This window comes from Motacilla alba, chromosome 10 (assembly GCF_015832195.1).
Source record: "Motacilla alba alba isolate MOTALB_02 chromosome 10, Motacilla_alba_V1.0_pri, whole genome shotgun sequence".
Classification (NCBI taxonomy): domain Eukaryota; kingdom Metazoa; phylum Chordata; class Aves; order Passeriformes; family Motacillidae; genus Motacilla; species Motacilla alba.
This window is the reverse complement of record NC_052025.1, coordinates 4,147,210-4,174,317: the sequence shown is the minus strand read 5'-3', so window position 1 is coordinate 4,174,317 and position 27,108 is coordinate 4,147,210. Positions and strand designations below refer to the sequence as shown.

Below are 27,108 nucleotides of genomic sequence, written 5' to 3'. Positions count from 1 at the left end.
GGCAATGGAAACACTTGCCCTGAAGGGGTGAAAGAAAGTCTAAGGAGTGTGCCTGCTGGGAGAGCCGCCAGGGTCACAATGACATTGCAAAGGCATCCCCTGCGACGTGCCCATGGCCCAAATGCTTCTGTGCTTCCCTGAGCTGCCCTGAACCTCCCTGCACGGGGTGGCAGTGCTGGGGCTGGAGCTGGAGGATGGGCACAGCCCTGCAGGCAGCCCTCCCTCCCTCCCAGCAGCCCCGCAGGGCTCAGCACACGGCCCCAGTGCTGCTGAATCAGCCGGAGCCCAGCTGCACGGAGCCTGAGCTGGACCCACGTGCAGGGCAGCACAGCACCTGACATGGCATAAAAGCAGCTGGAACAAAGTCACCCCACTGCCAGAGCGCCTCTCGGCCCACCAGGAGCAGATGGCATCTCTGTGTGGGCTTGCCTTGAGGGCTGGGCAGGGGACAGGGGCTTCCTGCTCCCCCAGACCCAGGCTCCAGCCTGGGCCACGGGCAGTGCCCCAGCAGCGAGGAGGACACAGCTCTGCCAGGCTGAGACACGGCTCCTGGCCACCCACAAACCACACCTGAGGGCACCAGGAAAGACGAGCTGCTCCCTCCTATTGCTCCTTGCCTGGGAACACCCAATCCCCTCCAGCTACCCAAAGGCATCCCATGGCTCTACAGCTCCCTAGAGCTCTGCTCAGTGCCCACAGAAGGGCTGGGGCACCAGCAGCTCCAGCAGCACAAACCCAGGGCTAGCAGGCAGAGCTGGGGCAGCCCCACCAGTGCCTCCTGCCCTCATTTACCCAGGGCTGCATCAGGACAGCAAATGCCAAACCAGCCCAACACCCTGGTCCCAAGGGCCAGAGAGAACAGCGCTGAGGGTTTGGGATGTGACTCCCCCTCTAAATGCCACCACTCCAAACCACTGTGTCCCTACTGCATCCTTGCCACTGCTCAAAGGTTTAAACCCCAGATCAAAGTCCCAAAGGCTGGGGAACAGCAGGTGCAGGGACCAGTCCTTACATTTAATTTAAGCTAAGACTGTACTTACAGCACCACTTTGGTTCCCAGGGCACATCCCTTGAATCCCCCTACAACCAGCACAGGATACCAAAAAAAGTACAAGGGCTGCTCCTTTCCTCTGGAAACCTTTGGGATAGTGGCAAGAGAACTTCAAAGGACATAGGACATAAGCAGGCAGCTTTGCTGACCTCAGTGAAACCTGCTGATTTACCCCTCTTTAGGACAAGCCCTGGTATTTTTATACTGCTGCCTAAAATAAGTGGCCTGGGAAACCTTTGGGAGAAGCCAAGTGCAGCCCAGCCCAGCAGAGCTGGCTCTGGGATCACCCACCAGTGACACAAGTGGCAAGGGTCAAGGGCCTGTGTGTGCCATGCTGCCAGGGCTCCCAGGAGCACCGGTGGCATCAGCAGAGCTGTCCTTGCTGCACACCCCACAGGGACACGGCGCAGAGCAGGGTGCCAGGAGCACAGCCGTGCTTCAAGGCACTGCGAGAGATGGAAGCCCCAGTTCACTCCATCCACCTCATTTCCCAACTCCTTCCCGCAAGCCAGATCTCTCTCTCTCCCCCCCCTCCCATTTATTATTAAGTTTTGTTCACATAATCACAAATTTGGTGCCGCAGGAAATTCTAGAGAGAGAAATGGAGAAAAAAGGGAGGCAAAGAAAGCATGAGCAATAGCAAGTGCAGAGGGAAGATTCTTCTTCCCAGCCTGGTTTTCTCTGGGCTGGTTTTACATGTATAATTCCTTTTTCTTTCCCCCTTTCTCACTTGTTTGATTTTTGCATTATTTATGGCTTGTCTTCAGGGCCTGTATTTGCTGTTATTGTTTCATTCAACAATAAAATGGATTAGATAAAAACAAACTGTGCTGAGCCACGGCTGAGCCTGCCCGTCCTCCCTCCAGCTGAACCCACACAGCCGAGCAGGGCAGGCAAGGGGCTACCAGCCCTTCCCAGCCCAAATCCTGCAGGAAGGAAGGTGCTGCTGGATGTGGTCAGGACAGGGTTCGGGCTGATAGAAATCCTTGGCAGGTGTGGGGCTGTGCAAGGCACAGTTGTTCTAATGCCCATGACAGGGGGTGTCAGTGTCAGCCATGCCATTCCTCAGCTTTTCCAGCACACACTGAGCCCATGGCCATAGAAAAAAAAGAGGGAGCTACCACGGGGTTGGAGCAGCTCCCCACTGCCCTCAAAAGAAGGCAGCTGTGGGGTGGGTTTGCTGTGTTGTGCCTGAGCTGAAAGCAATGCTTTCTGCCCTTTCTCCTCTCCCAGCACTGTGGATAATGACACGGAGCCTGCGCTCTGGGCTGTACGTGAGAACAAAAGTAATCACGGGGAAATCCAGCGCACGGGAATGCAATCGGAAATGCGAGGCCAGGGTTTCCATTTCGCTGCCGCTCCGGTGCCGTTTCCCATTGAAGAGGATAAACAGGCTGAGCACAAATCAGTTTAATGGCAGCACCTAATGGCAGCGCAATTCTGCGGTTCCCGGAGCGAGCCGTAGCTCAGGCCCAAAGTGGCAGGGAGATGCCAGCTCTGTGGGACGGCCACCCCACGGCACAGCCCCAGACAAGCACTGGGGGTCCCCCAGGACTGGCTGTCCTGGGCAGCAACACCGCGATCACCCGGTCCACCACGGCACAAGGGGACTGGCGTCCCTCTGCAGCCCTGGGCATGTCCATGGACTGTTGTCTGCCCAATTCCCTGCAGAAAAGAGGCGTCCCTGTGGGTGTCCCTCACATCCCCAAGCTGCTCAGACCCACGGGGGGGCCTGTGGAGTGCCGTGCCTTGCTCTGTGCTAGAGCACACAAAGCACTGGCCAGCAGAACAAGGCACCAGGCCAGTGCTCACTGTGATGCCTCCCCGGCTCCTCAGGCTGACATTTTGGGTAGACCAGATGGATCTGGCTCTCTGTGACTATTCCCAATCCAAAGGAGGGGTGGAGAAAGGCTGGGTTTGTATACGGGAGGGAGAGGTTTGGCTGCTGGAGGGTGAGAAGTACCTCTGGAATGCTCAGGCTTTGCTCACCACCCCCAGGTTGCCTCTGAGGTCTAAATCGGTTGTTTCCCATTTCACACTCGACATCTCAAATCCAAACAAAGAGCTGAAAGAATAGATCACGTCAAAATATTTCTGCTTCTCCCTCCTACGAGAATTCCCCATCAGAGACCAATCCAATTAAGGTGCAGGTTATGAAATTAACCATAATTACCAGAGCGATATTTAATGTTTTGCATTCTGATGAAGAAACATAATGGAAATGACAAAAAAATGAGTAATTGTGGGTCCTACTGATATAACTAAGAGCAAAACTGGGGGGGGGGGAAGGGCTGCTAGGGAAGTGAGGGCTGTGTGGGGTGGCAGGGGCTGGGCTGCATTAGGAACCCTACAACCCCAAGGGCAGGGCTGGGTGCTCAGGGGCACATCCCCCTGGGAGCCATGGCCAGCCTGACCCCCAGAGCAGAGGTCAGCCCAGTCTGATGGCAACCACAGGCATTGTGCTATTTGAGCATCCCTTGCACAATGCTGGACCACAGGAATCATGTCCTGGAAGGCACAGCCCAGTCCTGCACCTCCTCACTCTGTCCCCTGCTCCCTCCAGCTCACCCAAGGACTGTCCCCAGCTCAGGACAATGACCACAGCCCTGAGACAAAGGGCATGAGTGCTTCCGTGGGGAAAGCCTTTGGCCTCTGCCAGGACACTTCTGTGGAGCCCAGGAGAGGAAAGCTCGTTGTACACACGTCCACTGCAGGATGCCAAGGCACTGACCAGCACTGACATGTAAATAAAATGATGGAAAAAATCATGCAGGATGGTTAAACAGAATCATGCCTGTGCTTCACCATGAGAATGAGCAAAACAAAGCCAAGCTCCCCAGCCCCTGTGACAGGGACACCGACCTGCTGTCCTGCCTGATCCTTACTCAGGTAGGAGATGCTGTCTGGGTGGGGCATGGGCATGGGAGGGGCAAGGGATGGTGGCCAAGATGTTGGTGAGGCCAGAGGGAGGAATGAGCCACTGGTGGGGCTCATGGCAGGGCTCCCCCACCATGGCCATGCTGCACCAATACACTCCATGCGCCCCATGCAGGCCCACACAGGTCCTGTTGGCCATTCCTGATCCTGCTCCTGAAGGTGGCAATCACCCAGGATTTACCCTAGCACAATGCTTGGGCTCTCTGCTCAAGGCAGGGCGCTCCCCCCACTGTCCCCCCTTCCCGAGCCACACTGGTGGGACCTCCTGCCCCCAGGGATGGAGAGAGCCACACACTCCCTGCCTGGGCTAAAGGGGAGATGATGATGTCACTCTTGGTGACATTTATCAGCATTTATTCAATTGCCCAGGTCAAGTTGACAATTAATGCTGCTCAGACACAGACACCTCTGTGTGACCCAGCCTTCTCCTGGTGACAAAGGGACAGAGGCCACGCGATACTGCTAACAGTGCCTGGGGGCTGGGAAAGCACTGGGAAGGGGGGACTCTGGCTGGTGTTTGTTCCCCTGCCCACATAAACCCCATCCCCAGACACCCCTGTCTCCCTCTGTATCACACATGCCCTGGCACCGCCCAACAGGCAGCAGGTTCAAACAGCCACCAGCACTGGCTGTGAGTAAGGCATGTCCCCAGGCATGGTCACAGGGTGCTGGGACACCCAGCAGAGGCACAGAGATCTCTCTCCCCACAGCCATTCCCTGCCAAAAGCTCCCATTTTTACTCTCCTGGATGGAAAGAAAGTGGAAAAAATTGACTAAGAAGAAAATTGAGGTCAAGGCCTTCCGTTTCTTTCTCCCTTTGTTTTTCTTGGGTTGTTTGATTTGAGTTAAACATTTGGAGCCCTTTTCTCTCTCATCCCAGCCTTCCCTGCTACCTGAAAAGCTCTTCTGGCTCTTTTCCCACCAAAAACCATTTCTGCTTGAACCCTGCTCGAGGCTCAGCAGAGAACAAAGGAGAGCTGCTGACTCAGTGCACTGGGTGTGTTGGAGAGACCAAACACCCATCCTGGCCAGGCTGTGAACATTTGGGTGTTTTCCACCCAAATGCCCACAGAGATGTGCCCATTGCCAACTCTGCCTCCAAGGACAGGGTCCCACCAAACAGCAGCACCCAGTGGTCATCCAACGTACCTCACTGAGCCCCAACAGGCTGTGTTATGTTTTATATTTCAACAACCGTAATTACACTATAATTGTGGTGTTATTATAAAGTGATTTATCAACCCCTGAATTAAAGCCTCAAGTTAGAGGATTTTATACTTGTCACTTACATGGAGCAGCACTAACTTAAGCAGTGCTACTGTGGCTGTGTGAAGCAGGACACTAAGGGAAACAGAAGTCCTTCAGTGATGCTGTTAACCTTCCAGGAAACAGTGGTAATTAGAGGTATCACACAGTAATTACATTACAGGTGTAGAGTAACTGCAGCACAGTACGGTGTTACAGTGGTACAGCCATTTGTTGAGTAATTAATCCGTCCACAAGAAGGCCTGGAAAACCTGATGCTTCCCCAGGAGCCGTAAAAGCAGCTCCACTGTCTCTTCCAGTCACCTCCTGCCCGTTCCATGAGACCCAGCGAGAGCTGGGGCTGCCGGAGCCCTGGAGCAGGCAGCTGCCATGGGGAAAACGCTCTGTGGGAAGATGTGGAGGCTTTAGCCCTGGGGCACATCTCCCTCCTGGGCTTGCTCATCATGAGAGCTCCAGAGGCCCCCTCTCCTCCATGGCATTCAGCAGCTGTGCCAACGAGATCCAGGAGGGAGCCAGGAGCAGCAGGTGACCAGGCACAGCCACGTCCTCCGACCGTGCCCCAGCTGACCCTGCTGGGAGAGGGAGCTGGCCTGCTCCTGGCACCTGGGACAGGCACGGCTGCTGCGGCCATCTGACCTGCAAGAGGTCCAGGGCGGGGACACAACGTGCTCTTGGAACCAGGGGAACAGACGGGAAGAAGCAGGGGGAAGAAAGGTTTGGGCAGTGATGCTGGCTGGGATAACTGGTGTTAGGGTGGGTAAGGGCTGGATAGGTGCTGTGGGGTGCAGACAGGCTGGGATAGCAGCTGTAAGGTGCAAATGGGCTGGGGCAGCTGTCATGGGGTGGGGATGGGCTGCTGTGAGATAGGGATGGGCTGGGAGAGGGGCTGGGATAGCTGCCTTTGGGTGGGGATGGGCTGGGATAGGGGCTGGGATAGCTGCCTTTGGGTGGGGATGGGCTGGGACAGGGGCTGGGATAGCTGCCTTTGGGTGGGGATGGGCTGGGACAGGGGCTGGGATAGCTGCCTTTGGGTGGGGATGGGCTGGGCAGTCCTGTACGGTCCGTGCAGCCCCTGTGCTGGAGGAGATGGCCGGAGGCACGGCCACACTGCTGCTCCAGTGCCATCCCCAGCATGCGTGAAGGTCAGGTCAGGGCTGCTGCAAGGTGCAGAGCAGTGAGGAGAGGGTTAAGGCTGGCAGGAGGGCTGGGACGGGGCTGTGGAAGGGGTATCATTGCAGAGCCACAGCCGGGCTCTGGAAGGTGGTGCAGAGGAACGGGAGATGGAGGGAGATCCATAGAGTGGGGCTCTTCCCGGGAATGCCTGAACTTCCCCCGGCGAGCCGAGACCCCGGAGAGCAGCAGGGCTGTCACACCGATCCCCTGCTGCCGGCCAGCGGCGACAGTCGCTTGCTGGAGAAGGTGTTTGCTCGGAAGGAGCGCGGATGGCGATTGCTGGGGCGGCAGCTGGGGCAGGGACAGGCAGGGAGAGGCAGCAGAGCCTCGGCGACGCCAACCAGCCCGAGCAGACCCGATCCCACCAGTGCCCACGCTCGCCCGCTGTCCCTCCCTCCCTCCTCGTGCAAATCCCTTCCGCGGCACCAACGCTCCCATTCCTTCTCGGAGGTGGCATCTCCAGCACCTGGATCGAGTCGTGCCTCTCTACCCATCACTCGGGCTATTTATACATCCGAGGCACAAGGTGAAAAATCCAATAACCTACACGCAGTAACGGAGAGCAACAAGCACCGGCACCACCCGGGAAGGCTCCCAGAGCCCTTCTGCCAAGCAGGCTCCTGGGCATCCCCACAATCCCCACAGCCCTGTGGAGCTCCTTTAACATTAACCACTTATTTTTTTCTGCCAGACACAAACCGAGGGCACAGCCCGCACCCGCAGCCTGACCCTGGCCCAGCATCTCCAGTTCTCTGGGTTGGCTCCTGGCTCCGGGTTATGGAGCTGAGCCCAGGCAGTGGAATCCTTAAGAGTCCCCCGAGCCCTCCTGGAGCCTGAGGAATCACCCCACTCGGCATCAGGTCCCCACGTCCCCGACTCACCTATCTCCAGGCTGGAGGACAGGTGACAGAGAGGTAAACCCCTGCCATGAAAAAGACCCCTTCCCCATGACTCCTGCCTCCGATCTCAGGGCTGGAGAGCTCTCCCTGCCCGTCTTTAACCCTTAATACCTCTGCTTTGGGGATGGGCAGAGGAACAATTCCTCCTCTCGAGTTAACCCTTGTTGAGCAGGAGATGAGGAGATGGGCACGGCCAGCTTGAGGCTGATCCCTGCTCCCCTGCCAGTCCCGGAGGGTAGCGCTGTCCAGACTATCCGTTCCCTACCTGAACAAGGCATCTGCTCCAGGCCGGCCAATTCACCCGGGAACTACCGGGAGAGGAGGAGGATACTCCCCATCAGGATACAGCCTCAGTCCCGCCGAGCCCCAGCCCCCCCGCTGGGACCCCGACCCCGCCTGGTCCGTAGCTCCCGCACGGGCTGCGCCGATGCTGCGGGAACGGTGCGGGGAGGAGACGGGCAGAGGGGAGCGCCCGGGCAGAGAGGGGCGAGGAGGCGGCAGCATCCGCACCGGGGGAGTGGAGGGCGGCAGCTCCCGGACTCACGGCTCCCCCGCACCCCCCGGGGCACGCACCAAGTTCCCAGCCCCGCGCCCTCCGCACCGGCGCGGGTCCGGCCCCGGGGCAGCGCGGCGGCGCCGTCCCGGGGCCACGGAGCCCCCCAACCCCGCCGGTCCCGCCAGCCCCGTGCCCCGCTCCGGTCCCCGGTCCCGCTTACCCGCATCTCATCCTCGCCGGCGATCTCCTTCGGTCAGAAATGGCATCTCCCCCGGCCCCCCCGCCAAACCTCCACCTGCAGTAGCGCAGCTCCCCCCTCTCCGCAGCGACAGCACACGGAGCGGCGGCGGCGGCGCTCCCGGGGCCGGGCCGCCCCCCAGTCCCGCGCCCGGGGGAGGGAGGGCCGGGCCGGGCTGGGCCGGGCACGGGGCCCCGCCGGGGGCCGCCCTAGGGCCGCGCGGCCGGCGGCTCCCTGCCCTCCGCGCCCGGGCGGCCGGCGGCGCTTCGGGGGCGGCGGGCATCGCCCCCGCGGGCGGGCGGGCGGCTGGCTCAGCCCGGGCTCCGCACGCCCGCTCCGCCGGCCGGGTCTGCCGCGGCGGGGCCGGGCCGGGTGCCGCCGGCCCCCGCCTCCCCTCCGGGAGGAGCCGCCGGCGGGTGCGGGGCGGTGCGCGGAGCGGCGAGCACGGCAGCGGCGGCCGGTCCCTCCTCCCGCCGCCGCCCCCGCTCCTCGCGGGGGGTGCGGGTCCCCGGGGCTGCGGGGCGGGGGGGAGCGGGGATGGCTCCCCCGCCAACCGGGGCCGCTCGATGGATGGGGGCCCCCGCAGCCGCCGCCTCGCCGCCGCCGGTGCAGCCTCGCTGCCCGCAGAGGACGGACCAACAGAGCTCTGCCCGTCACCGTCGCGTCGGTGCCCAGCCCTCCCCGCGTCCGCCGGGAGACGGTGTCGGGCTACCCTGAGGATTCCGGAGGGTCCGTCCTACAGCAGCTACCTCAGCGCTGCGCTTTGCTCCTCTTTACACTGTCCCCCACCCCGGCGCATAAGAGGGAAAGGGCTGCAAGCGCTGAGGGGACGCCTCCGAGGACAGGTCTGGGAGCTGGTGATCCCAAGGCCCCCTCGGAGGGTCCGGCGCATGCTGAGCCGATGTCCTTTCATTCAGGACTAAGTGCACGACTTCCCGAGCACTGCCCACCGCTTCCCCCCTTCCATAATGGACACTCTTCATCCGGCAGCGTTAGATTTGCCCGGCGCTGGCTCTCGCAGCTGAGACTAGTTTCTCCAGCAGTAATGGACACAAACTTTGCTTGTAACGTGCACTTTCCCTTCCTGCTTCCTCTGGGCTGGGCTCTCCTGGGGTGCTTCCTGCTCTGTCCTGCTTCTATCCAGCTGTCCCTGGCTGCCGGCCAAGGCAGACCCGAGGCAGGGGCACCAGGGCGCTCTGCAGTGGCACGGGCTGGGGCCACGAGTCTCTTCACTGGGTCCCATGAGCCTTCCCTTGAACGGCTCTTTGAGCAAGTGAGAGCTATTGAGCCGGCCCCAGGCCTCTCCTGTGCGATGGCCTCCCCTAGCCTGCCATGGAGCACAGGAGAGGCCATCCCAAGCTCATGTCCCTGCAGTGGGCTGTGAGCAAGCCCCGGGAAGCTCGAGCCCCTCCTGGCACTCAGGCAGAGGCTGCTGCCTCCCCGGAGCCCCGTTATTCTCCTGCTTGGCACAGGCGAGCTTTTGAGCAGAGGAGGAATAAACAAAGGGTGGGCACGGTGCACTCGCCAGCTGAATCACTGCAGCTCTCTGCTCCCGCTGCTGCCCACCGCTCGGCTCCCGCAGGCACAGCCCCGGCTCGGCCGGGAGGGTGGGTACCCCTCAGGGGTGCATCCCTGCGTGGGCTTGGGCACCGCATCCTCGTGGCAAGAAACACAGTGGGGTGACAACGCGTGTGTTCGTGCACGAGCTCTCCTCCTGCCACCAAGGAAACTCAGCCTGGCCGCTCTCAGTGGTCCTCAGACCTTTACTCAGTGCGGATCGATGCCTCTTATTGTTACGGCCGTGGCAGCAATGCCATCGATGTTAATAGCACTTCACAAACACAGACAAAGCCGGCAATCTGAATGCGGCCAGAAGAAAACAAACAGAGGACAAAAGACAGGCTAAGAGCTCTGAATGCCGTTTCTAATGCTTCCGTTGCCCCCGCCCCGTTAAAGCCCCACTAAAGTGCAGGGCACCGCGTATTCAGTAGTAACACTCGGGAATAATTCCTGGAATTGTTGGTGTGTGAGGGGGGGAAATTTCACCTCAGCCCTTCCACAAAGACACGGCAAGTACGCCATGCACGCAGCACTGGTGGCGTGTGAGAGTGATGCTATGCACTGCCTGGAAGCAGGGGGCCTTCCAAGACCGTCTTTCCCACCTCGGCTCCGACGGCCATCCCGCCCTGGGAGCGAGCCGAGCGGCAGAGGACGGGGGACTGGGTGTGCAGGAGCAGGGATGAGCTTTTGGGCTGAGATGGCATCCGTGCACACCTCTGCTACAGAACAGTCCTGTGCAAACCCTGCCTATTGTGTACCCTCAGCGTGTGATTCCCTACCCTGGAAGTGTCCAAAGCCAGCTTAGATGGGGCCCTGAGCAACCTGGCCTAAGTGGAAGGTGTCCCTGCTCATGGCAGGAGTTTGGAACCAGAGGATCTTTGAGACCTCTTCCAATGCAAACCCTTCTATGGCTCCATGATTTTGGACCTGTGTGGAGGGACCAGGGGCAGCAGGGGAGGTGAGGGCAGCATGGGTGCCCCAGGAATGGCAGCCGGGTACAGCCCTGGTTTGCTTTGACAGCTACACTGTGCATTTTGGCCAGCAGAGGGAAAGGATGGAGAGTGCAGGGAGCAAAAAACATCACCTAAGAGCTGCTCCTCAGCTGGAGCCCCAAGGCCCTTGCCCACAGTGCCAGAGTGTAAAAGCAGGCAGTGCAACCACCCTGCCCAAGGAGCAGCACTGCCAATTGGGTTTTTCTCTCTTTGACTCTCAGCCCACCTCATGGGCAACACTTCCTCACCCCAGCAGCCTCAAGGACACTTTGGGCAAAGGCAGATCCTGGCAGCAGTGAACCCTGCCGGTCTCTGCTGGAGGAATTGTGTTGGCCCCTGCTCGGAATCCCCAAAGGCTCTGATGTTTCTGCATTTATTAACCCGTCATGACTGGTGAGCTTACTGTTCATGTCCCTGAGGTGTTGTAGCATGGGTGACAGCGTGCTGGGGACAGCCAGAAGCCCACAGCCAAGCCTCACTGGAAGTACCATCCCCTCCTGTCCCCACTAACAGCCCACAGCTATGTGCAGCTGACAGCTTTGCAGCTAGCCTGCCTTTTTTTCCTTTCCCATCACCTTTACTGGCCTCCCCCATGTTGTAGAGACCAACTCCAGCTGTTTTGGGCCAACCCCTCCACTGGGTCAACCTCCCTTTTGCAGCACGGAGTGACCCACAGTGCTCCAGCCCTCCAGGTGCCACTATCCTGTGCTGACCTGTGTGCAGCCCCTGGATGCTGCAGAGCAGCTCACACGCCCTCGTTGAACATGTTCCTCTTTAAAACCTGCAGGGAATGGCAAGAACATTTGGGTGTCCATCTGCAGGGGCTCGTCCCTCAGACAGATGCTCCAGCTATTTGCCACTGCCATCCTGGGATGATAACGGGCTGTGGCAGATGGTTCCCTTCTGCTGGCATGAGGCAGGAGTTTATCCCTGCTCTCAGCTCCCTCCTGGGGAGGCAGCACCTGCACACTGCTGAGGGACCTGGGCAGTGGGCGCAGACCTGCCCCTCAGGGGAGAGACTCGGGACCTGCTCTCTCCTTTGGTTTCGGTGCACGTGTCCAGGAATGCCCAATAGGTCCAGAAAGGGCCAAGCTGGCAGAAGGGAGATGGATTTTAATTACTCCCATTATTATTATCGTTCCTTTTCTTTCAGATTTTCACACTTTTGTTGTAACAAGCTGAGCTGAGAAAATACACGCAAATGCCAGGCAGAGATAAGATGTACCACACCTTGAAGTACTGCCAGCTCTGGGAACGCCAGATCGGCTGTCTGCCCCTCCAGCCTCCTCCCTCTGGCAGCAGGAACAGGGGAGGGGCTGTCCCTGCTCTGCCCCTGCACATCCGGAGAGGAGGGTACCTCACATGTCCCTGGGCTCGACCAGCAACCAGCTCCTTGATCCTGCCCAGTCCAACCAGTCCCTGGAGAAGGCACCATAAACTCCTGGCTGCTTGGGACAGGGAGGAAAGGTCATCCTGATCTCTTGTGCATGCCTTGCACATCACATGGACACAGACCTCCCCTGCCCTCCTCAGCACTGCTGGCAGCAGGACCTGTTCCTGAGGAACCCTCGTTGCTGAGGAACCCCTGTTCCCGAGGATGGCTGTTCCACTGGGCCCCTGCGGATGCAGTCAGGGGGAAACGTGCTCCCAGATCACGTTCTCCCTTGGAGGTGGTGACATTTCAGGGTGTGTGGGGGGAGTGGGATGAAGAGGCAAGGCAGGATATTCCTGCTCCCCCGTCCCCACGGCCATCTGGATGTGTGCTGATGCCTCCTCACAGCAGGCTGAGTCAGTCCAGTGGCTTCTCATTATCAGCTGGAGGGAATCCAAATTCTGCATTGTATGGCTGCTCCTCAGTGAAACTGAGGATCCTTATCAAGTATCATCATAATGCTTTCTCTCTGTACTGTCTTGTACTGCTCCCTGCTCTGGTCAGCTTATTGATTTGGAGCAGAATGACCCAAAAATTCTTTGACCACCAGCCATTCACTTGGGACAGCAGTGGCAGGAGCCACAGAATGTCCCCCTGGACATGGGCTGGGGCTGTGAGGCCATGGAGGGGATCCCTCCACTGTCCCACCCCCAGCCTCACTTGCTGGAGGCTGCAGGGGTGTGGCTGGACCCATCTCCAGCTCTCTGTCCAACTGAAAGTGAGGTGAGAGACAGGAGATGCTGTGCTCATGCCTCGCACCTCCGAAATCATGACATGACCTCCACGAAGCTCTGGAGAACAGGGATAAAGAGGAGAAAAAGCCTTTCTGTAGGCCCCCTCAGCAAGTGCTACTGAAGATTGGGTAAGTTGCTGATACACAGGGTCTGCCCCAGCTCAGCTCATCCACGTCTCTGCCAGGGCACTGTCACCATCCTGACCCATTGGAATTCTGGATGTGGAAATTAGGCCTTTCTAGGCAATGTTCTGGAATGGAGAGAGGCCACATGTCCTCGTGTCAGCCTGAGTCAAGCACTGATAACTTGACTGCTCTGTCAAGCAGCCCAAACACGTGGCATGAAGGGCTGAGGGAAAAGGCTCCATTAAGTTCTTAAGCCCATTGACACATATATAGAAGGTATTAATAATATCAAGCACCTCAGTGCCTATTGTTGCCCACGTTCAGGAGATGAAAGATAATTTCTGGGACAAGAAATTTATGACAGTGACAGCTTTTTAACAGCTTGGTGTAAGAATAGGAGCTGCACAACAGGACAAAGAGCAATGATTAAAGAATTTGGCACAAAGGAGAGAGGGCTTGGAGAGAGCTGTGAGTGTGGAGGACAGGAGAGTCCTGTCAATTGCCCACACTGAAAAAGCAAAGGCTGTCCTGGGCATGGAGGATGGGGAGGTGATGTGGGCACCATTCTGCTGGGGCTGACTCACAAGTACTTGGCAACTAAGAGAAAGGGGGCAGGGGGCCTGAAGGCGACGAAATGGGCTCCTCATCTTAATGCTCAAAAGAAGTTTGGCCCCTGCCTGGTGTGGCAGGCCGAGATGGGCAGGGCTCAGCTGGGGCTGCAGCCGCACTGGGGAGCGGCATGGGGAGCAGGGGGGAGCTGGGCTGCACTGCACAGGCCAGGGAGCAAACACGTCAGTCAGGGAAGGGGGGTCTGGCATGGGTGGCAGGGTAAGGAGGGAGCTCTGCTCCCTGAAGGCCAAACTGGAGAAGCAGCAGTAGCAGACCCAGCACCAGGACACTCTCAGGGTGTAATTATTACTAATATCTTCAGCGTTCCTTTGCACACATACGTGCTCCCCTAATGTACACTGCACATGTAAACAGCCTCCTAGTGACATTTGCATGCCCAATTACATCTGCATATAATTGATTTGCATGCCCAGTTGGAGGGCGTTTAAAACACTGGAGCCTGCTCTGCTCTTTCCCACAGCCACCTCCCCGAGCCCACATGGAGGAAAAGCTCCTCATGTGGGGCCAAACCCCATCCCAGCCCCACAGGGGCCGTTCGTGTCCCTCGCTGCGGGGTGTGCCACGTGCCGAGCGGGATGGGCTCACAGCCATGCCCCTTTCCTGCATCTCCATCATCTGCAGTGACCCCAAACCCAACCCCAACCCAGCCACAGCGCTTGCTGTTTGCTCAGCTCCTGTTAGAAGTGACTGGCACCATTCCAAAAAGGATTAAAAGCAGGGAGTGAGAAACATAAAAGCTCATGTAATTACGTGCAAAAAAGCCCCTTAATAATTTATAGAGGGAGAGGGTAAATATCTTCGTGTGTTATTCAAGTGTAGCTCATTGTCCCGTCTGGCTAATACCCAGCGTACACGCATCACAGGCTTTATCCGGGAGGCTGTTTTGCCTTTAATACCTTTCATAAATTATTGAATTTATAAAGAGGAAAGCAGGTGTCATGTCACTCCTATAAACAGCTCGTTAGTTAAAGCTAACGAAGTTGGGGAGCAACAGTTTTCTCCTGGCTTGTCTACCTCCCACCTCGCTGTCTGTGCTGTCACCTGTGATGCACAGACCCTGAGCTGGGGCAGGCCTAAATTTGGCTAAAAAAAAAAATCTGGCAGCAGATAGATGGCCTGTGGCAGCCCTATCCTCTGGCTTTCTAAGCCCTGCTTGTGCCCTCGTGGAGGTGTGAGGATGCAGCTATGGAAAGGATCCTTTTTTCCAGCTTGCCTGCTGCAGCATCACCACTTCCATGTCACCCACGCTCTTCTGGGTGCAGCAATGGACAATCATCAGCTCCTGGGGGTACCTGAGGATGCTCTGGGCACTGCTCCCGGCTGGAGAGCTACACGAGGGTGAACTCTGAGAACAGGACAGGGCAGGAGGCAGAGATATCTATGGCAGGAGGGCTGAGCACAGACCTTTCTCACTCCAAAACCCACGCCTGTCCCATTTCCAGCAGCCGAGGGCCAGGACAAGCAGCCCAAGAGTGGCTCCTGAGTGCAGGGGATGTGTTTTCAGGCTGGCTGGGGGAAGCACAGCATCTCCCTGGTTTCTGCTGAACGAGGCAGGGTGTTAGAAGGCCGCCTCTAAAAACAGCAGAGGTGTGACTGAGTCAGCAGCACGTGTCTGTGCGAGGGAGTCAGTCCAAGCTCAGGAGAACCAGCGTGCGAGCATGGCCACGCAGCCCCCGCCGGGCAGCCGGGCCCCCCCAGGCTGTGCCCCCCATCCCTGCGCTGCGGGACGGAGCTGCTCAGGGAGCAGCTGCTTCAGAGGCTCTGCTTTTGCTTTCACACCCAGGAGAGAGTCACCAAACCCCCACACGCAGCCTCTCCAAATAGAATACATATGCATTAAAGAACAGCCACAGAAAGGGGAGCCATCAGAAGTATTTTAGACAGTTTCGAGCGAGTGCCAAATCTGGATGAATAAGCTGAACGCAAAAGGACCCACGCGGAAAATGCTGCCGGCAGCGCCGGCATCACGACGGGCACGGCACGGAGACGGGGATGCACAGAGCAGCCCAAGCTGTGACTGCAGCAGCGAGGCACGTCCCAGCCTCATGATGAATGCTGGCCCCCGAAGAACACCCAGTAGGGCCTTGTGGGCATGAGGAGAGGGAACTCAAACTATTGATAATCAATTAACTCCTTCAATTACAGCAGCCTAATGAGGTAGCACCAAGTCAACTCTAATGAACATCAGTTTAATAGAGGCAGTTCCTCAGGCGCTGGTTTTTGACTCAATCTCTACAAGGTAGGAACACTGCAAAAGTATCGAGCAATGAATGTCACAAAATGAACACGCTCTGCTCTCCGCAGAGCCCACAGCTCCTGGGGGGCTGTCGTGGCACGGGGTGTCCCTGACCCCCGGGGAGGTCCTGCCTGTGCCCAGCTGGATCCCCTGTGGAGGGACGGGCTGCGAGGCCGCTCTGCTGGCAGCACGGAGCTCGTTTGTCCCGGCACAGAGCGCACGGTTCCTGGGGATGCTGCCGGCTGCGTTAGCTGCTGTGAGATGAAGCGAATGTCACCAGGCCCAGCTCTCCCCTAGAGGCAGCTATTTTTTAGGGTTTTTTGGTGACGACAGCGTAAGTGACAAAACAAATGTCACTGCCCGCTGGCCCCAGTGCCTCCCTGGAAACCTGCCGGGTCCCATGTAGCGCAGGGGGAGAAGGGGGAGTGGAGGAGGGCTGCAAAGCACTATCCCTAACACGTGCCTGTCACGGGGGCTGTGCCAGCACCCCACTGCACCACGGCTTGCAAGCAGGGCCTGGGGAAGCCCCTGCCCAGCAGGACACTGCTGAGCAGGAGCTGGGGTGGGGATGCCCAGGAAAGCCGGGATCCCGGAGGTGCCATCCCTTCGGAAGCACCGTGCTGCACCGTGCTGGGGAGGGATTTACATACTAAGGAGCCTTCAGTGCAGTAAAGACAACCTGACATCTATTTTGGGTCTCAAAGCCAAAGGCTGTATTTCAAATCCACTAATCAGGTGAGAATACAGCAAACCCATGCAGAGCAGAGCTGGGAAGGAGGGGGAGCCTCTGGCTCCTTGCAGCATTCCCCACTCCACAGCAACGGCCCCATGGAAATGGTCCCCAGCATCCCACCAGCACCCACCAAACTGGGCTTCCAGGGGAAAGGACCCCTTGTTCTGGTGGGGGCTGAACCTCAAACTCCTGCTGCACTGGGTCTGTACAGAGGGGCCCTTTCAGCACCTAAACCTCCATGGGCAGGGCCTGCCAGGACCCTGCCTTCACCCAAGGCTGTCCAGAGCTGAACTGAGCTGCTGGAGGGGCGCTGGTGGTGCAGCCCCACTCCCCACAGACAGAGCAGATGGAGGGCACAGGCCGGCTCCCCAGGCCCAGGTGTGTGCTGCAGGGGCTGCCTGTGCCTCTGGATGCCATGGCAGATGGAGGTGGATGTGGACTGCCTGTGCTGCCTGCTGGGACCACACAGGGGCTTGGCCACAGCCTCCCTACCCTGCTGATGGGCTTGGGAGCAGGCTGGGGGCACTGTGGATGGCTGGAAGGGCTCAAATGACAGCAGAGGCACAGGTCAGGTAATTCACCCACGTAGATGCGTTTGTGAAAGCTTCGGGGTCTGAGCACCGTTCCCAGGGGTGCAATGTATGGGTAGACGACCTTTGGTCTAGCTTGGGGAGGGTAAAGGAAAAAGACATTCCTTCTCTCTCTGCCATTCCTGGGCAGAGCTGGGCCACACTTGCATGGGAAGAAGGACCCAGGAGGCCCAGGATCAGTGGAGCTGGCCAGGATAAGCCAGAAGGGAAGTGCAAGGCAGAGGACTGGAGGGAGAAGGAGAGACATGAATAGATACACAGGGAAGGTAACAGCCCTGCATGCCTGGTAGACCCCCACAAAAAACTGAATCTGGCCATCTCTAGTTCCCATGAGCAATTTATCTGAGACCAGTGTAACCAGCAACAGCCCTCAGCTCTTCCCAGTCTAACAGCACTGACTGCAGATGCCAACCTTCCTGTGCCCACGAGGATCTGCACAGATCCCCCTGGCCCTGTCCAGCCCCTGGATGAGCAGGGGGGGCTCGTCCCTTCCAGTCCTCCCAGTGCCCATTCACCCTGCAGTGTGGAGGGGACACAGGCTGTGGCTGGTCTGCCCCAGAGCACTTTGTCACCATTCCTAAGGGCCAGAAAAGCTGCTGAGAGTGTCCTGGGAGTGTGAAACACTGGGGGAGATGGGTGCAGGCTGCTGCACTGAGGATGCTCACAGAGCTGCTTTAATGAAACAGCCCCGCAGCTCCAGGCACCGGAGATTTATTCTCGTCTCTTTTCTTGTTTGGTCGACTTATTCAAAGACTACTAGTGGATTAACTAAAATTCTTATGATGCTGGAGCAGCATCTTGGCAGGGTTTCAGGGAGGTGGAAGGGGCAGTTTTCATGGGCAGCTCTCATGTTACCCTGGAGCAAGTCTGCAGCTGGACAGGCTTGCCAGAGGAACAAGAAGAGGCTCAGAGTCCTGGCAGCAGCCGCTCTCTTCTCCAAGCTGGCAGTGCTTGAGAGGAATTGTCTGGAGGGCAGCAGTGGCTGGCACGCCCTGTGGTCCCTCCTGCTCTCTCATGTTTGTCTTGCAGCTTCTGGGCTCCATTTCACAGGGAGGGCTTGAGAACAGGGGACTGAACCCCGGGATGGGGGAAGTCTCTCCACACCTTCTGTTGCTACAGTTCCTTCCCACAGGTAACTCCCCCATTGGGGCTGTTGCTCTTACAAGCTCTGCTTCCTCGTCCAGAAGGTCCCAGGCCCATGCCCTGGTATCCCCACAGCCCACAGCCAAACGACCTCGCAGCATCCCTTGTTTTCCCAGGCTGCCTCGGCGCGTGTGGCAGAGTCTTCCCCCTTCCCACCCCCTCCTCATCAACTGGCAAAGCCCCAGCGGTTTCCCCCAGAGAGCGCGCGGTGAGACACAGCATGAAACAACTGCACATAATTAGAGGATTGAATGGGGTATGGGAGCAGAGCAGGGAGCTTGCAACATCCATAAATAGCTCGTCTTGCCGAGCTGCTTAACTCCTTGCTTGTTCTTGCCAAAGTGCAGACCCCAAAGGGATGATGCCTGTGCTTGAATAGGGGTGGAAAGTTCAGAAGCGTATTTTTAAACCATTCAAGCTGTACTCGAGCTGAGTGATACCTTATTGTCTCTATGTGTCACTTGAAATGTCTTATGAATGCAAGAAATAAAAAAAAAAAAAGCCACCATTTTGCCTCTCTACACTCCCACCCCTCTGCTTCTACCCAAATAATGTCAGGCTAGAGCTGACAGGCAGAAGGAAAGCACCACAGGCTAAAAAGAGCTGAAAAGCTCTTCTCTGGCAGGAAGAGCCCGGCTGGCGGGGCCGGTGGGCAGCAGAACTGGTGGCAGGCACAGGCACCCGCAGGCAGCAGTGTGCCAGAGCCTGCCAGGACAATCCTGGGGTCCCCAAAGAGTCCCCAGCAAGGACAGCAGGGCTGTGTGTCTAACAGCAGGGTGTCAGGCTGGATATCAGGAAAACGTTCCTCAGCCAGAGGGTGGCTGGTCACTGGTACAGGCTCACCAGGGAAGTGGTCACAGCTCCAAGCCTGACAGAGCTCAGGAAGTGTTTGGAAAACACTCTCAGGCATCTGATGTGACTCTCGGGGATGGTCCTGTGCAGGGCCAGGAGCTGGACTCAATGATCCTTGTGGGTCCCTCTCAACTCAGCATATTTTGTGATTCTGTGACTGTGGGCCAACGAGTCTTTACTATTGTCCCGTAAGAACAAGGGACCTACCTTTGCTACCCCACCGGGGTCAGTGTAGGGTGGCATCACCTCAGTTCTGCCCATCCTGAGCTCTGAGGCCCCTCTGGGTGGCTGGCACTTGGTGACAGTGACAGTCCTCAGTTCCTGGGGCTGGCAGCCAGCCTCAAGCTGTGGTTGGAGACACAGATCCCAAAGAGCCTGACAAACAGCTGGAGCCATGGTGAGATACAGTGGGACAGAGGGAAAACAAACCAGAAACTCACTGGGAAATCATTTTTCTCCTAAATGGGGCAGATATAATTAAGCAGCACGGGCTTTATGAATGATACCAGCTCTGCCTTGAAACACATCATTACCCCTCTCTGTTAGAGCAGTGGTTTTAAATACATATTTCCTCTTCCAGTGCTAGAGGAGAAGGCTCTGTGTCTCGGATCTGGGATCTTTTGTTAATCACCTCTCATTTCACCAAGTGGCCAGGAAGTGCCGAGCTCTGGCTTTCCTGTGCACACACCTCTGCTCCAAATCACTTCTGGCCACTCTGCCCTTCCTCTCCTCTGCCACCATGGATACCAGAGGGGAGGACGGCGCTGAACCTGCATCCTCCAGCCCCAGAGGGTTTGAGCCTCCCTGTGCCAAACCTGCCTGGGATCCCAATACCAGAGGTCACCCCAAACCCCTCTACCCAAGCTATGTGAGCCCCTCAACATATTGTTTTCCTTGTTTTACAGAACCTGGGGCTCCAGGGGATGACATATTTCACTGACTGCTGACACAAGCTGGTTTCCCCCATGGCACCCTCTGCACCCAGCAGGGTCTGGGTGTTCTCCTTAGCTTGGTGCAATTTGGGCCTCTCTGTTCCCAGATGAGTCCCCAAGCCCATGCCATGTCTGCCATGAGTGCTCACTGCAATGGATTAGAGAGACCCGAGCAAGAACGAAGGGCTTTTGTACTAGAAATTGAAAGTTGATGGAGTGTGTCATAGGAAAATGACAACAACCTACTGTACCTCGAAAGACAATTATTTTTCCCTCATTGGAAGTGATTGAATTTTTCCATCAGTGACACCACCAACATCAGTGACACCAATGGCTCTCTTATGGAAAGGCTCTTTCCCAGCTGTACACCTGAATTTTCTTACACCTCCCTTACCTGCTCTGCTTCCTGTGCTTTGGCAGGACATGCTCAGGTCACAGCCAGTACAGAGACCACCCTCAGCTGGGTGTGCTCTCCCTCCCTACCCCTGCACTCCTGCAGACCCTTCTTCCCTCAGCTCTGCTCCTCTGGACTAATTCTGAATATTCTGTGATCCTGTTAATATGCCAGGGCTGGAAATCACACAATTAAATCCATGTTGCTTCACTGTGACCAGCCATGGTAGCAGGACCCGCACTGAAGTACTGGGGTCATGCTCAGTGTCTGATGTAGGTACTCACACTGGCAAAAAGAAAGAGCTGGGAGACATGGTGACCTCTCTAGAGCTGGGGAAAAGGGTCAGGCAGCACCTTGATCCGCTGTGGGATTGCAGGGTTTGACAGCACCCTGGAGAGCCTCTCTGCTCTCCCTGCAGAACTGGAGCACTGTGTCCTGCTGGACACTGGCCTGGGGACACCCTGCAGCCACATCTCACCCCAGGGTGAAAGGTACAGCCAAAAGTCCCTTCTCTGAGTGATTCTGGCCCAGAATCAGGCGTAGCACAAGCCCCAAGGGCTTTGGGATAGGTTCCTGCGTGTGCCTGGAGCACAGCTGTGCTTTCCACAGGCTCCTTCCCATTCCCAAGGTGCTTCCCCCACATCCCAGCCCGGGTTGCTCCCCGCTGGCAGAGGGCCAAGCTGGTTGATTAAGACACACGAACTAATGAAGGAGCCACAGTGCAGCACCAGGAGCCTGCTACATCCCACTGCACCCACCTGCACTGGGAGCTGTGCAAGGCTCCTCACAAGCCTCGTCCTCCTCCCAGCACAGACCAAACCCTGAAAGCCTGGGAGCACAGGAGGGTGCCACCACCCCACACACCGTTTGGGGGACAGCGGTGACAGCGGGACCACGGCCACGCTGTGCAGGGTGACAATCCCAGCAGGAAGGATTGGGAGGGCAGTGGCAGGTCGGGATGAGCGGTGAGGCTGGCACAGGCAGGACATCACCCCGCCCGCTCCGTGGGCGCCACGCGCGCCGGGGCTGAGGAACGCGCAGGCTCCAGCGGCGTTCAGAGCCCATCTGCTGTGTGGGCTGGGAGCACATATGTTAGATACACACACATCTACGTGTGCCTGCGTATATATATACACAGACATACATGAGAGAGACTATTATAGATACACATTTACATATACAGTCAACACCAGCAATTACTGCGGGATTTTGAACAGCAGAATCAGCCCCAAATATCAGAACATGCCTATCTTTATCCCTGCCCTCTGAGCCTGTGCCTTTGGTCGGGCTGGCGAATGCCACGTGCCAGAGCCCCAGCTGAGCAGGGTGCTGGGGGGAAGCAGGGCTGCCCACCTCCCACACCTGCACAGTGCCCCAGAAAGGAGCAAAGCATCTTCCCTGGCCGTGCACAAATCCTACAGCCCAGCAGGGATCCAGGGCGATACATCTGCCCATACACAGCCTGCATCCATGGACAAGCTGGATGAACTGCTGTATCGCTAATGGAGAGAAAAGGCCTCTCAGGGGCAGGATTAATCTTGTTCTAAGGTGGCTGCCTGAGAAAGGTCAGATGAATTTTGCCTGGACGTGCCTTTTTTCTCCCTGCTGACTATAAATGTCATCCAGCCAGTGGGCTCCAAGGCAGGTACCTACAGAGAGGCCACATGCAGACAAGTAACAGGGATTCAAGTCCATAGTTGCTGCCCTGGATCAACCCTGGTGCTGCACGGATCCACAGGCAGGACAGGGAGACAAACCCGGCTTGGGATTTGAGACCCTGAGATTTCCCCCAGACACACAGCTGAGCTGGTAAAAAGTTCATCTTGGTAAGTGAAACTTTTCCATTCATCGTCTGCCGTAGCCCCAAGCAGCATCACCCAGCTGTAAAGTACCTCAGAGTTGACTCAATGTCACATTTAAGTGCTGGAGGCATCAAAATTCAGGATGCTTCAGAAAGGTTATGTAAACCATTACATCAAATCCTAGGAGAGTTATTAAGGTGAGCGGCAGAGCATAGGAGAATGGGTGATTATCTCACAGCAGTGCTGTGGAACCACACCAGCAACGGCCAACAGAAGGATGTAACTCATTCTCCTTACAAGCCCAGTTTTGTTTCCCCCTAATGTGTCTTAAAAAAAAAAAAAAAAAAATCTGTCCACCAAAGAATTCTCTGCTCTGGAATATAATTATTTGAGAGAGTTTCCAATGAAGCAGCTAAAGCACTAGGGAGATAAAAAGGTATGAAAAGGGGAAAGTTTCTAACTATTGGACAAGTCTTCTATTCCCCCTCCCCATTTTAGAAATGTCCTATTTCAAATTCAGTGTGGTCTATTAACTCCAAATTTATTTTATTCATCTGAACTTGTGCCTTTGAGGGCTTAGGGAAGGCGTGTATGGTTAACTTTGGAGTTATTTGCTATGGACTCATGAACCTCTCAGAAGTGCCTGGGCTCCCCAGGGAGGTTCTCCAGTCGGCAGAACTTGTCCTTAAGGACATGAATGCATCTGCAGGGGCCTGCAATTTTTCAGAGTTTGGAATAGACCCAGCCAGATTGAAAGACATTTAGAAATCTTCAGGATCAGCAAATGTATTTTGTAAAGTACAGAGCTGACCTGTTTGGGTTAAATAATGGTAAGAATTTTGTGGGGGCAACACAACTGGGAATTGCAGGCCCAAAGCAGCCAGCTGAAGGACTAACATTAAGTCAGGAGTCATCACACTGAAAACCTGTGGTGCTGGTGGCATAGAGCAGCCAAGAAATGCTAATTATAACAATATCCCTGATGGACATCCTGCAGCATCCTGCCCAGAGTGCTCTCACATGGCAATGCTGCCTCCCCCTCTCGAAAAGCCACAGAAACCACAGGGAGACAGCCAGAACTGTCTCGTAGAACTCCTAATCCCACAGGATTTATCCCACAGGATTAACACACCCCATCTCCATGCCAGCAGCCTGCATCCTCCGGGTGAGCCACTGGGATGTTGCTGAGTGAAACGAGGAGCAGATCCTGTGGCAGACTGATCCATACCTAGCACACAGCCCCAGTCCAAAAGCTTTCACATTGGAGTCTGGGAATGCAGGGAAGCCCATACTGGAGTCTGCACACAGGAATGGGGACAGGGTGTGTGCTGGCAGGCACGGCAGTCCTGGCAGCGTGTCCTGCACAGGACACAGAGGCTCTGCAGTCACAGTCCCAGCCCCCCAGGCAGAGGAAAATGAGGCATTGCTGAGTAACTGGGTGAATTCTTGTGCCAAACAGGCAGCAGGAGGAGCACCGGGGTGCCACGATAAGGTTCAGCCCTAGGGCTGTGCTGCTGTCACCCCCTCTGTGGGTTATGACTGCAGCACGTGCCACTGGCTTCCCTCCTCAGTGTGCTCAGCCGTGCGTGGCCGGTGTCAAACACGGGGACAGTGACTCACAGTGGCTCTGGCAGCACATGGGCAGTGTCCGGGCTGAGTGTGACAGTGCTGGAGAGCTGTGCCTTTCAATGCCACCGTAGTACTCCCCAAATCCTGAATAAGCTGCTACTGAATAACTCCTGGACGTGAGCTTGGCCCAGCCATGCCCGAGTGAGCTCTTTGCAGGGTGCTGGGGTCCCAGTCACGCTGTGAGAAGGTGCTGTTGTAGGTAGCTCACCCAAACCCTTGAAGAGGGACATTTGTCCCCAGAGGTGACAGGGGACCTGTGCCTTTGGGACACATGAAGGAGCACCTAGGTTGGCATCAGCCTCAACCTGCTCTATGCACAAAAGGAGCCCTGACTCTTGGGCTACCAGCTGGCACCTTTCACTGGGCTATGCTATGATGCTAACATTCATTTAAGAAAAATTACAAATACCCCCAACATGGGCTAATTAGCTAATGACATTATTTTGGCCTGATGTGCCATATAATTAAACAACTAATAAACGGCAAGAGTCCTGTGTTGCCGAGGCTCCTGAGTCAATACCATGCTATTACCACGGTGTAATTGAGTTTACTGAGAACCTCAGCACAGACATCCCAGAGCCCATGCAGGAATGGTATTGAAACAGCCACCAGAGACCCACCTGCTGGATAAAGGAGAAAGACAAATCTTTTAATCTACAATACAGCCTGGAGTCACACACAGAGAAGACAAGTTTGTGCTTCACACTGTGGTAAATGCATTTGCTAGAGGAGGGTACATGCCTCCCAAGAGGGGCTACCTGTGCAAGAGCTGCTCTGGCAGCACAAGAGGCTTCCACAGCTCCAGGGAGGGTGGGATGAAATGTAGCTTGTCCTCACTTCCAGACTTCCAGAAACCTATTTCTATTTCATTTTTCTCCATCAAAAAGGTGCCTTTTTGGATGGATTTCTGATGACAGAACCAAAGGGTGCTCTGGGGCTACTTGAGAAGTCTCAGAGGTGGCTCAAAGCTTCCTCCTGCAGCCCTGACCTTTGTAGACCAAGTGCCCCAACCTAATACTCTGCTGGCAGGCTGCAAATGGGCCAGGAGCTGGATTTAGGGCTGCAAAACCCTCTTTGGGTTATTTTAGCACTAGCAGGGAAGAAGGAGAGAAGTAGGTTGGCAACCAAGCTCTCATTTGAGTCATGAAGCATCTACAGATGTCTCAGTACAATTTGCTGTCCCTGGGGCGGGGAGGGTGATTTTGAGGTGCTCAGAGGTGATTTTGCTGTATGGCCATGTTGTCAGGCAATGACCGCGTGACCTTTGCGCACACACACACCGCCCCGAGTCCAAGCTCCGCTCGCGCTCCCCTCCCCGCAGCCCTGCTGCCGTGTCCCCAGATGCACCCGTGCTCCAGCTCGCCTTCCTCTTTCTCCCCACCTCCCTTCCCTGGCAGTCCCAGGCAAGAGCTCCTTCCACTCCAGGCAGGGCCCAGAAGCTTTGCTGGCGCACGGCAGCATCTGTCATCCGAAGGCACAGGCACAAGGCTCTCGCCCCGTGCTGCTGTCAGGTCCCTGCATGGCAGCAGTGGGCAGAGCCGAGTCCTGCTGGCAGGCTGAGGGCTCGATGGCCCCGCAGTGGCATCTCCTGGTGACAGTGCAACAGGAGGACAGGCCACTACAAGGAATGGATGCGGGGCTGCCTGGCCAGGAGCCACGGCAGGGCTGGGGATCTGCACTCTTCACACAGGGTGAGACAGTGGCTGCAGCTCAGTAGGCGCAGCTCACATCCAGCACCTGCATCCCACACTGGATGAACTAAGAGCAGCCCAGAGGAGCAGGAGCCTGGGCAGGCAGCCCCATCCCAGGGGTTGCAGCCACAGTCGGTACAGCCTCAGCGCTCCTGGAGAGTTTCTGGGAGTATGAGGAGGACTGACAGGCTGCAGCTGATGGGCTGGGTGGGCAGCACTGCTCTGAGCAGGGCCCTGGCTCTGCTGCCACCTGCATCCCACCATGGACCTGCTCTGGTAGCTTGTCCTCATCCAGCAGAGTTCCTCAAGAAAAGAGGGCTAGAGACAGAGATGAGAGCCCAGAGAGACCACTCTCAGCCTATACTCCCAGCTCTTGCTTAGCACAAACTACACCATCCCCAAGCAGCTCCGCAGCAAATCCATAAGTGTTCCTCATTTCACCCGCTGCCAGTATTTAAAGCAGACAACTTCAGGAGTGAGGCTAGAAGCAGACTAAGCCTTGATCCTGGTGCATGAGGAGCTCCCCAGGACAGTGGGAGAGGGATGATGGCTGGGGGATGGTGAGCAACAGGGCTACATGAAAAGAGGGGCAAAAGCTGAGCTTGCAGGAGGGCAGGGAGCGGGTGCCTGGCAGCACCGTGGCTGCAGGCAGCAATGCGAGAGGTGCCAGGAGCAGAGGCTGGTGGAGCCGCCTGCAGCTCCGGGGAGAGGTGGGTGTGCAAAGGCTCAGCGACGGCAGAGCTGCTGCTGACAGTGAGAGGCAGCTCCTGTCATGAGCGTGAGCCAGGCGCTGCCAACACAAACACCCAGACTGCTGAAAACAAGATGTGCGGCCACGCGTCTTGGCTGTCAATCAGCAGCACGCAGGGAGCGCGCCGCGGCCGCTCCGGCTGACACGGGGGAGGGCTCATGCTTTCCCTGAAATGCCTCCCTGATGGTCGTGGGCAGCCCCTTCAGGCTCTGGCCAGGGGACAGCGACTGTGCCCAGGGGGCAGGAATGGTCTCCATCCTCCTCACTGGTCAGGGAATTCCTCGCAGCTCCCTGGCTGCAGCTCGGCCGCTTTCCTCCCATGCCACAGCTCAGGGAGGGAGCGAGGAGGAACAAGGAACACCCGCTGCTGCTTTGGAGAGGTGCTTGTGTGGAGAGTGGTTCCTGCAATCGAGAATTACTCACAGAGCACTCAAAAGCCACGCCGAGGGCAGGCAGGGCGTACCTGCACAGACAGGAGCCCACCACGGCGGGGCCACTGCCTGCCAGTCCCAGTGGCTGCAGCACAGGACAGCCTTGTGCTGGCAGAGCAAAGAGGCTCAGGGCATCCAGGGCTGCTTCCTCACATGCCAGAGGAACACCAGGTGAACAGAGACCTCCTCCAGTGCTGGGGTGGACATCTGATGTGACCCCAGGGACCCACCTGTGCCAAACATCAGGAGTTCAGCTCCTGGCGAGAAGATACCCAGACTGCAACCCGCTGGGATGGATCCTGGGGAAAACAGATGGAGAAGAGCAGGCAGTTTGCACACCAGTGCTGGCTGGAAGTCACCACTGGAAGTGCACCCATCACAGGGCAGCATC

At 57.0% G+C, this 27,108-nt stretch overlaps 1 protein-coding gene across 8 annotated transcripts in view; it reads right to left on the bottom strand.

The window, feature by feature from the left end:
* Positions 1-27,108, bottom strand: part of LINGO1 (leucine rich repeat and Ig domain containing 1) — a 155,132-nt gene that overhangs the window by 8,321 nt on the left and 119,703 nt on the right. Inside the window, exon 1 of one of the 8 annotated variants that reach the window (XM_038146995.1) lies at positions 8,043-8,420. The exons of 5 other annotated variants lie outside the window; for them this stretch is intronic. In XM_038146995.1, the coding sequence (XP_038002923.1) occupies positions 8,043-8,048 (6 nt within the window). In that variant the 5' untranslated portion in view covers positions 8,049-8,420. Of the gene's footprint in view, positions 1-1,040; positions 1,544-7,308; positions 7,333-8,042; positions 8,421-27,108 lie in introns of those variants that run through there. 2 more of the 8 variants (XM_038147000.1, XM_038146994.1) reach the window with 2 other exon arrangements.